The sequence below is a fragment of the Haliotis asinina genome, chromosome 1, assembly GCF_037392515.1.
Source record: "Haliotis asinina isolate JCU_RB_2024 chromosome 1, JCU_Hal_asi_v2, whole genome shotgun sequence".
Lineage (NCBI taxonomy): Eukaryota > Metazoa > Mollusca > Gastropoda > Lepetellida > Haliotidae > Haliotis > Haliotis asinina.
Genome location: NC_090280.1, coordinates 56,539,183 through 56,554,514, shown reverse-complemented (window position 1 = coordinate 56,554,514; position 15,332 = coordinate 56,539,183). Strand labels below are relative to the sequence as shown.

Here is a 15,332-nt window from a genome sequence, read left to right as displayed (position 1 = left end):
TTTGAATTAGTAACTTGAATTGTTGGTGGCTGTACCCTCAAAGGGGGTTGAAGTATTGTAAAATTATTGTCCTCCTGAGAGGGTACGTAAGTCCACAAACATACAAAGTAAATTCTAAATTTCCACGTTTTTAATGGTAGTATAAGTGTATTTTTATTGTATGGCTAGATTTCCGAAATTGCTGACGGCTGAGGGGATGATGTAAATCCAGCTAGGGTCCATGTAGGTAGCAAAAGTACTGTAAGTCCCCATGGTCCCTAGTATGGTGATCTACCTTCAGTTGTTGGCAATCTATAGCCCGGTTTTATATTGTATTGTCCTCTATAGATAAATTGTTTTAGGCATAGCTACTAGTTTTACATCCATTTCTGTGATGTTCTAGTTGTTTTACTGTCCTTCGTCGACTGATTGTTATAATACTCATATATTCCATTTTAATGTTCCGTTCCCGTCACGATATGGCTGAAATATTGCCGATGTGACATTAAATTTTAACTCACTCACTTAACTCACTATTTGTTTGTACAGGGAGAACTTCGGTTACATATCACCCATCTGGACAGACCGACCATCAGATGATGTCAAATATGTGAGGAAACGAGCCATGCAGATAAATGTGACACTCCAGTGTGGTAAGACATCCAGAGTTATCTCCCATTACAGTCCTGCTTTTTTAAACACTATCAGTGTCTTGAATGTGTTGTGTAACACTTTTCTTGGATGTATTCCAAGGTCCATGTTAGAAATATTAATATGAGAAGAACGTGATACTCAACCTGTCTGGGATATAGCTTTCAGTATTGTGACAATTGTCACTCAGTGAACTGTTTGGCCCATGCCAGATTTGAACAGTCAACCAGTTTCTGAAAGAATTGACTTGTGTCTTGTGTCAATGTGCTAAGATATTGTTGAGTAATGTGAATTCTCCAAATCCTGCGGATTTATCAAATATCCTTACATCAAGGAGCTCATTTTATGTATTATATGTTCTTAAACTTGCCACAAACTTTCATGATATTCTTTTGAAAATACATTCTCATCCCAGATATTTTCACCTCATATTTTTAACTGTTGCAGACATGTGTTTAAAGTGGCGGACACTTCCGTTCTCCTCCAACAACATTGGCAAGGAGTTCCCTGACAACTGGGTGTGCAGCATGAACACAGAGCAACAGCATAATAAGTAAGTCAACTGAGCTATATGAACCTCAGGACAACACTATCGGCAGGATAGTGCACTGCGGATACACTGTCTGTACTTGTAATTGTAAGAGTGCAGTCAAGAGTGTGGCTTGCCACATCTTTGTGAATTTCCTGTCGTAATACAATCAGCAGGATTAATGCCTTGATGATATACCTTCTGTACGTGTAACAACGAGAATGTACACTTGTTCCCTCTGAATTGAGTTGTACTGTGGTAGACAACTCTGACCGAATCAGTTTGTCATATACTTGTATCTCCAGTGGAGTGTTTGATAACCTTGCATCCATGGTGTGACCAGAAATTATTGACATTTTAAATTTTAAACGTTTAAATTGTTTTTCACTTATTACTCACATATTAAATGTGAATATTAGCAGAACATAACTCCAAATTCGAAGACTGTTGAAGAGTTAGTATTTTGTCAAGTCACCATGGGCAGCAATGCAGGCTTCAGTCAGGCAGGGCATAATACTGATCAAAGAAGTTAGAGAGTCATGGTCCATGCTGCCCCAGTATCAAACCACTTCTTATTTCATTTCCACAGTATTTGTCAGATTTTTATTTGTGACGCTTTCCTTCATAAGTCCCCATATATTTTCTGCTGGATTTAGGTCAGGGCTGTATCTTTGGCAATCAATTAATGTCATATTTTGGGTCTGAAACCATGCCTGTGACTGTTCGAACAATGTTTTGGGTCATTTTCCTGCTGGAAAACCCAAACATGTTCATAGAACACGTGAGCAGATGGAAGTAAATGTCCCTGGAGAATATCTGTTTCCATTCACTGTTCATATTCCCTTCAAATACACAGAGGGGCGTTGTGCCTATCACAGATATGCCACCCCACACATTAAATTTCAGACTGTACTTTGGGCGCGGATATAAAGGTCTGTTCTACTTGAAGTCACTTTAGGCGATCTAAGATCCTTGTTATGATACTCTAAAATCAACTTCCTCTTGTCAAATCATCCATACTAAGGATGCCTGAAAATGCGATCTGCTAGCAAGTAATCTAAGGGGGATAACTCTCACAAACCAGTGAAAAAGGATTAATGGAGTTGTGTCTCTTGAATGAAACCAAGGACGTGATAGCTGGTCAAGGCTGTTTATACCAGAAATCCACACTGAATATATTCCTAAATTATCATTAATTTCTGATCATACTATATAAACCCCTGGATTACACCAGATGTCAACATGGTCAATAACTTTCACACCTAAGTGAGCTAAGGATAGAAGTATTATAACTGGAATATTGCTCAAAGTGGTGTTTAGATTTTCCTGATTCTGTACATGTAATGATGAGGATGCACAGTGGTGGCCTTTGAATTTGAGCTGCACTGTGATAGAACTCGGATGTGGCCAAGTCAGTTTGTCATATACTTGAATCTCAATAAGGTTTATAATAACTCCCCATGTATAAGCTCCTGTATTTCACCAGCTGTGACCTGTGAAGTAAAATAGGTCTTCAGCAATCCATGCTTGCCACAAGAAGTGACTATGCTTGTCGTAAAAAGCAACTAACGGAATTGGGTGGTCAGACTCACTTACTTGGTTGACACGTGTCATAGATTCCCATTTGTGCAGACTAATGCTCATGCTATTGATCACTGGATATGTGTGGTCCAGACTGAAATATTTACAGACCAACACCATATAGCTGGACTATTGCTGAGTGCTGTCTAACGAAACTCACACACTCCCCAGATGCCTTCGTGCATCACCCCACCACACACAGCCAAAACTGCTGGAAGTAGTTTTGGAATGTTCTTCAAAGTGGTTTTTAGATTTGCCCTGATATTGAACTCTGGACACTGTGGATCAGATTGACATTCTGGCTTAGAAGAGTTTCTGTGGATGTCCAGCTGTTATTTGGTGGATGTAATAATACCCTAAACTTGTACACTTTTGTTAACACGAGTGACTTCATCTGGAGGGTTTGCACACCTGGAGACTGACAATGGTCTTTCTAGACATTTTTGTAGGATTCCACACTAAGAGTCCAAAGCAGGCAGTTAGGTTTGAAGTGACTTTGGCACTCATGGTTAGTTAGTGAGTGAGTTTTGTACTGCTTTTAGTAGTATCACAGCATGATCTTTAAACATTGTACCTATGTGGGGGATCAAAACTGAGTTTGGCATGAGGAGCAAATGCTTTAACCACTAGGCTACCCCACTGCCTCAGCACTGATGGTGCAATCTGTTGCAGGTGTTCGTCAGCAGAGCAGAAAATGAATATTCCAGAGGGTATCCTAAAGAAGGAGGTGAAGACTCAGGAACAAAAGAAGAAGGACTTAGAAGAAGTGAGTATCTCCATTAGATCTTTTCTGACCAACAGTATGGTTGTACTTATAGCATTGATGTTAGGACTCAACAGTATGGTAACTTTCTATCTGATTACAAGATTAGTTGATTTGTATGTTAATAGATAACACATTACCCAAAGTTGCGTACAAGACTGCTAAACAAGGAGCATTCTGATTTGTTTTATCATCAAACACGCAGAAACGTCTTTAAGTTTAATGATTCACGGCAATGATTTTAGAGTCAATGGATTATGTTTCAGAATGCCTGAGAAATGTCTGTTGTCCCATTGACATGCATGTTTCCATACTACTGAATCATAAAATTAGCATTTAAAGGTACATTTCAATCATGTATGATGAATGTATGTAGTTACTGTTTCAATTTATATACAGGAAATCCGCAAGAAGCAAGACATGTTGGAAAAAATGCAGGTGAGTGTTCAGTTTCTTTAAAATGTTGACCACTTCTGTGATCAAGTTGATGGAGCATCTGTTTGGAGAGAGTACTATCAAAAGATATTATAAGATACTTTAAGTACATGGCCTTATCCCACTCCATACAGACTGACACACAGTCTGAGTAAAGTTAGTCTTGGCATTATTTGTTACAATCCTCTACTGAGTCTTACAAACCTTAGTTGGAGGTCACGTCAGGTAACTTTTGAGATAGACCAATCAGATCAGAGCTTACCAAATCGTGAAAGTGGATATTTGCATATGCCTTTTTTGAACTTTTACCTAACAAAAAAATGGTACCCGGATGATTCTGAATGCTATCATCCGTACGATCGCTTCTTGGTGATCCACATGGAGCACTGTCACACTGTCAACAGTGAGTAAACAGTCACTGAAAACAGTGTTTTTGTCAGCTTGTGCAAAATATTAGCTAATGGTAACCATGTTATCAGAAAGCCCTAAGCGAATATACCGCCAAACCCTAAAGAGTAGCTGTTGTCGGATAGGTTAAATCTATTTGGCTGTCTCGTGTTTGATTGGACGGTCACAGGTCACTCAAAGGATTCCCGACGCAAACCTCCTACTAGGGTTTGTACAAACTCAGTGTACGAGTGCAACAAATAATACTGAGACTAAGCTTACTTAGACTGGACCGACGGATTAAGATTGATTTTAAACCTATAGTTAGAGAATTGATTGTCAGTCGTGGAGAGTTATTCGATTGCATGTCATGAGCCCTTGACAATGGGGATTGTTGTTCATAATGTCAATCACTGATCCAAACTGATCCAGACCTAAGAGTTCTCAAGAAACTTTCATATAGCGCAGAATGTGGTCCATCAACAGACCAACCAAACCAAACCACTCATGAATGCCCCTTGACTGTATTTTCAGAGAAACAAAGTCATCAAGTCATCCAAAGAGTTGCAGGAGCTACAGAGAATGAGAGAAGAGGAGAAACTAAAGGAGAAGGAGCGAGAGATACGGGAGAAGGAAAGACAGAGGGAGGAAGCTGAGAGACAGAAGCAGAAAGAGGCAAAGGAGAGAGAGAAACAGCGAGAGAAGGAGGCACGACAGAGAGAGAGGGAGCGACTAATACGGGAACGAGAGGAAAGAGAAGCTGAGGCAAGGGAGAGGGAAAAGGAACGAGAGAAGGCGAAAAAGGTGAGGGAGAAATTACTTTGAAGATGTCCATGTTTCTACAGTTAGAGGGACTGTAGGGTGGCCAAGTGGTTAAAGTGTCCACTTGTTATGACAAAGGCCCAGATTTCATTTCCATCATGGGTACAATGTGTGAAGCCCATTTGTGATGTCACCCACGGCACTTCTGGATTGTTGCTAAGAGCAGTGTAAAATCCCACCCACCCACTCACTCGCTCACACAAGGAAATGTCACTGATGCTCCCTGAAATATGCAAGTCTTACAAGGGAAGGTTTTTGGTTTTATTTGCCTCTTTGAAACTTAATGGTATATTATTGGATCAAAATAATGCTATGAAAGATAGCATCAACTTGAAATAGCTGTGACACTGGTTTATTACAAAATGTTTTCAAATATTTATGAACAATTGCATAACTTTTCTGAATTAACCAATGAAAATGCAGACGAATTTTGAGTGCGGAGTACTCACAGCAGTTTCATAAATATTGTTGCCCTGATGTACTCAGGAAATCATGACATTACACAGGATTGTTAGACCCAGGGACAGCCCCCTGTAAAACAAATGAACTCACCAGACCTTGAGGTATTTCTTGATACATCCTCTAACCTTCCTGCTGTACCATGTCCTGTTTTTGCCATAAAGGCTGTCTCTAGAGGCCCATCAAGAACAGCCACTGTGAGGACGCCGGAACCAGCTCGAAAATCAAACCATGCTGCTGCAGCCAAGAACAGAGCCACGGTCGCCAAGGTGTCACCTAAACCAAGTCCAAGGATTACCCCCAAGCCTAGTCCCAAGGCTGCAGTCAAGTCTAAGGTTGGTCACCTGGCTTAATTTATGGTATTCATGGTATTAAAGGGGCGATGAAGTGGATTAGTAGTTAAAGTGTTCTTGTGTCAAGCCGCAGGCCCGGGTTCGATTCCCCACATGGTTAGAATATGTGGAGCCCATTTCTGATGTCTCTGCATGATGTTACTGGAATATTGCTAGAAGCAATGTTGAACCCAATTCGCTCGCTCGCTCACTCACTCACTCACTCACTCACTCACTCACTCACTCACTCACTCACTCAGTGGTAGTAGAAACTGGTAGTGGCAGTGAATGGTAGTGAATGTTGTAGTTTTGAAAGCAAACAACACAGTTTGTTACAAGAGGAAGTAGAACATAACATTTTCTGTGTGACTTGTTGATTGTATTCAACACTGACAGGGGGTGGTGGGGTAACAGTGGTTTAGACCCGAGTTGGATTCCCCACATAGGTACAGTATGTTAAGCCCATGTCTAGTGCCACCTCTGTGATATGGCTGCAATATTGCTGAAACTAAACCCACTCACTCACTTAACATTGACATAGTTTGTATGAGAACACTTTACAGATATTTTCAGTTTGGTTTGCTGTTTTCACATTCAGGTAAATGACTTGAAATCTCCAACTATCAAGGCGGAAGCTATCAAGAGGAGAGCATCATCAGCTTCATCTACAGCAGAGTCAGATACAGAGTTGCGGAGAAGTCGAAACTCACAGTCACGTGACTCTGACTCAGAAACAGCCCCAGCCAAACGAACGAAAACCCACACAATAGATTCCGACTCTGAAACTCCAGTACCGAAGAAACAACCAAAACCCGGAATATTTTCTCCTTCAAAACCAGAGGTAAGTTTGTCTGTATGCTGGACTTTAAAGCCATCATTGTAACTGACTGGTTGTCAAGGGTAGGTGAGGTACCCTACTGGTTAAAGCATCTGCTCTCTTGAACCATAGGTTGAGAATATAGTTGATTAATGGAAATACCAGGCAGACACAGTGGCAATGGTACAGTGTGTCCAGATGGTCTTGGCCTGGGTTGAAGACAAATAAACTAATTTGAGACCCTTTAGCATTTTGTAGACCCTGTCCACATATTTCTAAAAACTCTGCCATCATTCTATGTGGTGATGGATCACACAGTGTCATGGCAGGATTTCAAGGTCAGGCTTTTTGACTTCTTGGTCCTTGTATTGATTGATTTGCTGTTTAATGCAGGTATATGGCGGTGATCTGAAAATAATGTAATCTGAACCAGACAATCCAGTTATCAACAGCATGAGCATTGATCTACATAATTTGGATATAATGACGTGTCAATCAAGTCTGCAAGCCTGACCACCCGATCCCGTTAGTCACCTCTTACGACAAGCATGGTTTTGCTGAAGACCAGTTCTAAATCACACCTTCACTGGTACTTGGTGCTTGTACCATTCTGACATGAATCATTGTTTGTCATATGAATAACTGGATTGTCTGATCCTTGGGTACTTTCTGTCCTGTCATATCTCATGCAGTGATTTGCTCTCTGTTCAGGATTTTGAAGAGAATGAAGCAGATGCAACGGGTGTGTCCAATGCCTCAGGAATGGATGTTGATGACGTCACAGAGAGTGTGTGTATAAAAGATGCTGATAGTAATGGTGAGTATATTACCACACATGGTGATGAAACATTCCTTTTCATTCAGTAGGATGTATAATGTAGCACATGGTCATTGATCTTGTGAATTTTCTCAAGTCATTAAATTTGGTGAGTAAACTCTCCACAAGAACATCTGCTGAACGCTTCTTTCATCTGAAGGATGTCACTTTGGGTGAACCCAGTACAGAGCCAATATGATATCAGTTTTCTCTTTTTAGGAAAATATAACTCATCCAGACGTATTTTCTGGATATTAACACTTTGGGTAAAGAGGCATTGCCTCAAGATCCACAACATCTTTTTCTATTAATTTTAAAAATGAAAACTTTGATATGTTGCTCTGATGGGGAATGACATTGATTTAAAAGACTGTTGAACATTTAGGCAACTTTTACTCTCTTTTTTTTTTTTTTTTTTTTTTTTGACAAAAAATTCATTCAGGGTAGATGACCAGTGATTGACCACATGCTAAAGGCATGTTGGTCATTGTCACCTAAAGTACATTAAGAACTCACTTAATGTAACCAAAAGAATAGGTTGGGTAGTTTTGCTTTGTGGAAACATCAGTACTTCTTAGGACATTGCTGACTAGGACAACACTGGCATGTCAAACAGCGAATTGTCTCTGCTGTTTGGAAATGTTAACAGTCAGCTGATAAAGGTGCACCCCTTCACAATAGTACACCCAACCAGCTGTGACATAGCCAGGCAATGCATTAGTAGTATTCACTTGATCATGCAAATTGAACAAGCTGTTACAGGTTGTCACGGGTATCCCAACTGCGTAGATTGATGCTCATGTTGTTGATTACAGGATTGTCTGGCCCAGACTCAAATATTTACACACCACTGCCATATAGCTGTTGTATTGCTGTGCTGTGTAAAAGTATACTCACTCGCTAGAAGCATCAGTGGTGATAATATCAATCAGTTTATTATTTGGTTCAGACTTAAATATTTGCAGGTTTCCAGGACAAATCGTAAAACAAGACAGCCTAAACATGAACAGGCTAGAGAAAACCTGACGTTTAAAGACTAAAGGGTTCCCATTGATGTGATACCTGATAGCATCGAAGCAATTAATACTTAAAGTGATTCTGTCTGTCTTTAATCTTTCAGGTGAAATAGGTCAGAGAGTAGAAGCATATGTAAATAATAAATGGTGAGTACGTTGTGACTTCATTGATAAAATGCTGACATCATCAAACCTGATTTTTTACTTAACATGTTAGTCCTAGTAAATATTTAAAATATTTGTTTGAAAAATGTAGAAATTTTAGAAAAAAGGATGAATCCGTATGGCATGTTTCAACTGTGTTTGCATAATGAGACATAATTTAATGTGCATTTTGAATGAATATGCAGATTGGATGTTTTTCACAATATCTTGTATAAATTATTTACTTAGTTTGGTAAAATTTAAGGTTTGATTTGATATGAGTAGATTTAGGGTATGTCTGATTCAACTTTGAAGGGATGTGAAGAGGAGTAGCATATTAACTGAAACCATACTCACTCACTCAACTTTTGAAGGTACCCTGGCGTGGTAGTCAAGGTCAATGCAGCAGAGGCCAAATGGAAAGTCAAGTTCGACAATAACCAGAAAGATAAATATGATAAATGGTGAGTGTTTTTATGTTCTTAGATGGAGTTGCTTCCCTTACATGTGTCAGCATCTACTGATTGTTTTTACAGGTGGATGAATCACACTATATCTTTATATGTTTCTTCCCACATTAGACCTACATGTCACAGTGTATATGGCGTACTGTTTAAAGTGACGTTGAACCCAACTGTTGTAGGTGTTTCTTACTTTGTGTCGAGAAATGTGAAAGATTTGTGTGTTGAAAGAATAAAGTTGTACCCCTTAATTGTTCCTGTATCCTATGGCTTGGTTAAGTATATGAATCAGGAACCAAGCCATTGTACATGATTCTCCTGACATATCATCATCAGCTGTTTCTCATCCCTGATTTGCTGTCTCTCTTCAGTAGCATATTACTGAAATATTGTTTTATTACTGAAATAGCCTTATACTTAATTTGCTGTCTTACTTCAAGTGGGGATTTTATGTAAGATTTACCATCCGACGAGTTGTGTCCCCTGGTTGTATTGCAATCAATAGTGACAATATACTTGATGTATAGCTCATTGTAAAGTGTTCTCTTCATACAAGGGTCAGTCGACAGTTATGTTATGTGGAAAGATATATTGATGACTAAAATGTAATAATTTTATGTGCAGTAATTCTTATCAACTCATAGAGATGAGTGAAAGGTGAATGGAGAAATCAGCATTGTGAAATGAGAGTGGATGTTCTCAATGGAGTTATTCCCCTTGGACCATTTCCAAGCACAGCCACATTAGTAATGTTGGTTTCATCTCTACATATGTCGTGACTTGAACAACACCTCTGTGCCATGGTAATCTCACCAGGTGATAATTTGGTCCAATGTTGCAAAGCTGCCTTATTCACTTGTTACCTACAACTGGACATGACAGTCTTGGTTTCTTTGGGTCACCTATACGCAGGAATTTAAACCAAGGCATCAGCAGAAGTTTGTAAAATTCCCAGATTTGAATTAAGACATTTCCCTCTTCATGTAAAATTGGTTAATGAGATGGCTTGGTCAGGTTGATGAAAGGATCAGTGAAGATAAAGTGGCTTTACTGCATAGTACTACCTCATCAAATGTGATGATAACATGCAGTGTTAAAAATTAAAATCGGGGATATTAAAAAAAACCCTTATTTTTCAATCAAATTTCTAAAGAACAAAACATATGATAGTCAAGGGCTCTCAGTTTGGAATCCTTAGTAAATATCTTGTCTTGCTAGTACATCATGATAATGGTGCACTCCAAATGTTCCCTTCTTACGTACAAGTTAAATAGGTTAATGGTTGTTGATCTTGATAGTGAAGTGTGCAGTGACATTTTCACTTACAGTTCACTGTGGTAAATGTTGTCAGTAGAACTGAAGTATTTGACTGTACTCTATGACATGAAAAGGATTTTTGACAGTATTGTACTGTGATGAAAAGGAAGAGTTGACTTTATCAACTGATTCCTTATTCCTATTAAAATAACCTCTCTCATGCTTTCTCTGTTAAGGGCAATATGGTACACACTGATGGGTTGACAATATGTGAAGCTCATTCTGGTGTCCTCAGCCGTGATATTCCTGGAACATTGCTAGAATTAAACTCACTAAGTCGCTTGCTCTGTTACACACACACATGCACCCTTTCCCCAGAGGTCCTTTTCCTCATATTCATATGTTATCTGTACAGAAGGTGAAATAACATGTACCATGATACAGTGTTGCAAGTAACATATGTTTGGCATTGTAGAGGTTGATGTATAGTAAGAAAGGTAAGCCACTTTAGGGATGACAACTTCTTCATTATATTATATCCTTGTGTGATGTTTATGAGTCAAATCTGTGCTGATGTACTTCACTCGTGCTTGACAGTGGGAATCCATTCCGAAATGTTGCATCGTAATGTAATAAAGATGTCATCTGTAAAGTATCGTACCAATCATTGATTCAAATGCATCAAGTTTTTGCTGTAGAATCATCACTCATGTTGCAGTAGACATGTTCTGTGTCACATTCCCTGACCACATTATTTTCTCTACTACCTAGCCGTCTTTGCAGTTCTAAAACCCTAAATGAAACAAGTCTAAATTTCTTCAGTTTCTGAATCTCATAAGACATTGTGGCTCCTTTTCAATTAAGATGTTTTTATTTGTTACGGTCAAAAATATATATATGTTCAGAAACTATGTGTTAGTATATCAACAGCAGTAATCTGTCACAATTGAATGATTTAGCAAGTTCTCTTTTGAAGGCTGAACTTGCGAAAACTGAACTGAACTGGCTAGTAAACATCCAGTCAGGCCAGTAAATCTCCACAGTCACTGGGTGGGCTGACTTGTGAATGTTCATTGGATCATTTTGTAAATATATATCACTCTCTCCCACTTGTTAAGTTATGATACACTTTTAAATCATGCAAGATCATATTAGCAACTTAATGATGAAACCGGTTTCATGCTGACAGTTTCTTATTCTCATCTATATAGTTTCTGCATTCAAATTTTAGACTAGTGAATTATTTTGTTGGCAAGTAACTTCATAGCTGGCCCGACTGGGTAGCAAAATGTGGAAATCTTGCACATTGCTGAATGTATACCACTTTTAATAAACTGAATACAAACTGTCTCACTATCTCAAGTGAGTATTGTCTTGCAGCTGCAAAGTGCTAACGCATTGTTGGGTCAAGGGAGATAACTATGTTTGTCTTCTGTTATTAGGATGACATATTAGATAAAATATCATTATGTTTGTCTTCAGATTAAGTGATGCACGTAAATCAATGTAGGGAAAAAAATCATAGATAGAATAGATCCAGGGGTTTAAAATTTCCCTTTCATCTGTACTCAAATATGTTCAAGATGGAAGTTTATAAAACAATTGTCCAATGTTAGCAGTTCTGTATAAGAGATTGGAGAAAATTTTCCTTTTGTTTGATAGGGATTAAGTACTATAAGTGTTCGATTCACAATTATTAGCAATTTAAAATTTAAGATGAAAAGTCTTAAGTATGGGAGATTGGAGCAGCTCCATAAAGTAATGATGGTACTAACACAACGATAAACACCACTTAACCTTAGGAATAGGGCTCTAATGTATGTAAATATTTTATTATGTAAACTCGAAAAAAGAAAGTTTCAAATAAGAAAATGGACTTTTGTTTTTATATGTCATGGGTGCATCTTCTCAAGGGTTCATATTTCTATATTCACCAATTTCACAAAATGTCTCGTTGATATCAACAGTGATTGTTATTATATAAAAACGAAAACAAACTCAGGTTCCCACATTAGAGGTCAGTAAAATGTTTATCAGATAGTATTGTCACCAGATATACTTATGTTTTACATCCAAGGCGGTAACTGCTGTCTCCAGGTCTCAGTTGGTTGCCAGTTTGACACCATCATGATGTTGGTGTTGGTTGTTGGTTGTTGGTTGGGGGTGTGTGAGTGTTTGTCAGCTCATGTATGAAACATACCATTTTGATAATGATTTCAAGAGTCGAGCTAGTACCTAAGCTATGTATCTAGAGATCGACTAAGCTCTGTATAATACACAGTATTCTTTGCTTTCAAAACTTGACAATCAAGTGACCGATGGTGTTTATCGTGGTTGGATGTGGGGTCAAAGGCACAGCCATTAATGTGTGAAAACTTATTTCATCAGCACAAGCCATTCAGTTCAGATGAATACTTTTTGACAGGTCAAATCCAGATCTGAAAAGGTTATATTTAACCAATCAAATACAAGGTGAAATAATAACCAACAGATTGACATTTCTATCTGAGTCGAAAATTAAACATTGTTCTGTTCATGCAGAACCTGTGTTGCAGTAAGTTTTGACACTTAATATTAAGCACAAGTTTTTTGTTTTGAATTCTGAATACTTCTGAAGTAGACATTTTCTATTTGAGAATGGAAGGATGTGTATGTATCATTGCTTGCAGGATGGGAAATGTAGCAGATCAGCCGTGCTACATTGATTTGATTGTCACTTACCAATAAGATGGCGAGGATCATCGTTCACAATATCAATCACTTAATTGTCTGGTCTAGACGCGATTATTTACTGACTGCCATTAAATACTGGAATATTGATGAGTGTGAAGCTAAACAGCAAACTGAGATAACAAGCGAAAAGTAACCAAAGTATTGCCAACATGTGTACTGTTGCCTCCCTGGGATTAAGATATGAAGTAGGGGAGGGTGTTAAAGTTAAATTTGCTCTACATCAGTACATTATGAATACCATATGCATACTTTTGGCTTGCAGTCAGTCTGGTCCAAACCCAGTCTGGGAGGCATTGGATAGCCCAGTGGTTCAAGTGTTCACTTGTCTTGCAGAATGTCTGGGTTTCATTCCCAATGTGTTTAAAATGTGTAAATCCATTTGCCTTTCAGTGATATTGCTCAGCTATTGTTAAAAGATCCTTTGTTTTACACATCCTTTATCTACATAGTATACTGTCAAAGATTTTTTACATACTGTGGTGCAAATCAAGTTTGTTTTTAGAAGACATTGTATAGTTTGAGTCTGTATTTTCTCAGACTTTTTATTGCCATACACATACAATTCCAGCTGCTATTCCCCTTGAATTGGTTAGCCTTAATTCATTAGTTAAAGGGCATGAATGATGGCTATCGTATAAATCTCCTTTTGATTCTTAAACTGTAAGAAAAATTAACAGAAAATGAATGTTATAATGAAAGCTGTAAACATGAAACTTCCTTGTTTAATTTAATGTTTCATTGTTAAACACTAAATCAAAATGATACATATATTTATCAATTAATTACAAATATTTCTCAGCTAATGCTGTTGTTGTTATCCTTCCTCAAGAACATTCTTCGAAGTTAAGGGAGGAATTGAAATCAGCCTCTGTCTCTAGTGGTTGCTTGTGCTGGAGTTTGTTACAGTAAGTATTTGGTGGAGAGGTGTTAAATAGTTATAAGAATTTAGGCCAGATCCTTTCCACTTTGTGAATGAAATAGGTTTACACTGAACTAAAAATATATAAAATAACAGAGCTCCAGATAAGTTTTAACTCAGGTGGATACTGTACATACTGTATTTTTTTGGAGTGGGTATTATGAATGTGTGTATTTAATTTTCTGCTTCCCACAGCTTACACTGAAGTATGTCATTGAGGAAATTTACTGAGCAAGCATGTACTGCCTTACATCATACCTAATCAAAACCAACTTAAATAAAATGGAAATGATTTCATAAAAAATCACTCAACCTATATGACAGTACAACGTTAGTCTTATACTACACCTTGATAGCAGTCGATGTCTTTTTCATTATCAAGCAATTTAGAAATATATTCCATATGCCTATGAAATATGCCTACCTGGATACGTATCTTATCTGGGCCTCTGAATAAGATGTGTTGTACAGGAGTTTTTAATAATCAGTATATTGTCTAGTTTCTTGTATTTATAACAATAATATATTTCTGTAACGCCTGGTATCAAACATATAATCTAAGCTGCTTGAGAGGCGCTAGAAGGTTATCCCACTGGGTACCCATTTTCTGCTGAGTGAACAGAGGCAATTATGAGCAAACTCACATGGCTGAGGTGTCTCACATGTGCTTCATTGTTGGGCAGGACTTTAGTCCAAGAAACTTCCAGGAGTCCAGCTGCCAAACGTGATCACCCATCCAAGGACTCCCCATACCCAATGCTGCTTAGCTTCAACTCATTTGTGACCAGGGTTCTAACTTCTATGCACGGACCACAAACAACCACATTATTCTTATAAATGTTGTAGATAATATTAAATATATTATTGATTTAGTCATCTTTAAGTCCCTAGGATTATTCACTATGGCACTTTGAAAAAATACATTCTGATATTTGTTTAGGAAATTCATGTGTAATGTTGATTGATTTATGCACCAATCTGAAATAGGGCTTTAGTTTGATTTTGAAAATGTGCTAAAGGTGACATAGTGAATGTTTTAGGATTTCCTGGAAACTTAGAAACCTCATACAGTGAAACTGATAGTTCCTTGCAATGAAAGCAACAGGACCTATATCATTGCGACATTGTCACTTGGACCTCCTAATTGTTTTATCTTGCACCAAACTAAAGCATATATTATCATAATCAAGTCACTTTAAACATGTAATTTGGAAAAAAGTCAGAGCTAGT

General features: G+C 38.0%; 1 protein-coding gene across 1 annotated transcript in view; it reads left to right on the top strand.

The window, feature by feature from the left end:
- The window catches only part of LOC137294587 (ATPase MORC2-like), a 50,691-nt gene that overhangs the window by 20,458 nt on the left and 14,901 nt on the right, over positions 1-15,332 (top strand). The window contains exons 16-25 of the mRNA XM_067825637.1: positions 529-632; positions 1,078-1,183; positions 3,413-3,506; positions 3,903-3,941; positions 4,860-5,129; positions 5,771-5,941; positions 6,537-6,779; positions 7,467-7,572; positions 8,693-8,735; positions 9,107-9,196. Of these exons, the coding sequence (XP_067681738.1) occupies positions 529-632; positions 1,078-1,183; positions 3,413-3,506; positions 3,903-3,941; positions 4,860-5,129; positions 5,771-5,941; positions 6,537-6,779; positions 7,467-7,572; positions 8,693-8,735; positions 9,107-9,196 (1,266 nt within the window). The remainder of the gene's footprint in view (positions 1-528; positions 633-1,077; positions 1,184-3,412; positions 3,507-3,902; positions 3,942-4,859; positions 5,130-5,770; positions 5,942-6,536; positions 6,780-7,466; positions 7,573-8,692; positions 8,736-9,106; positions 9,197-15,332) is intronic.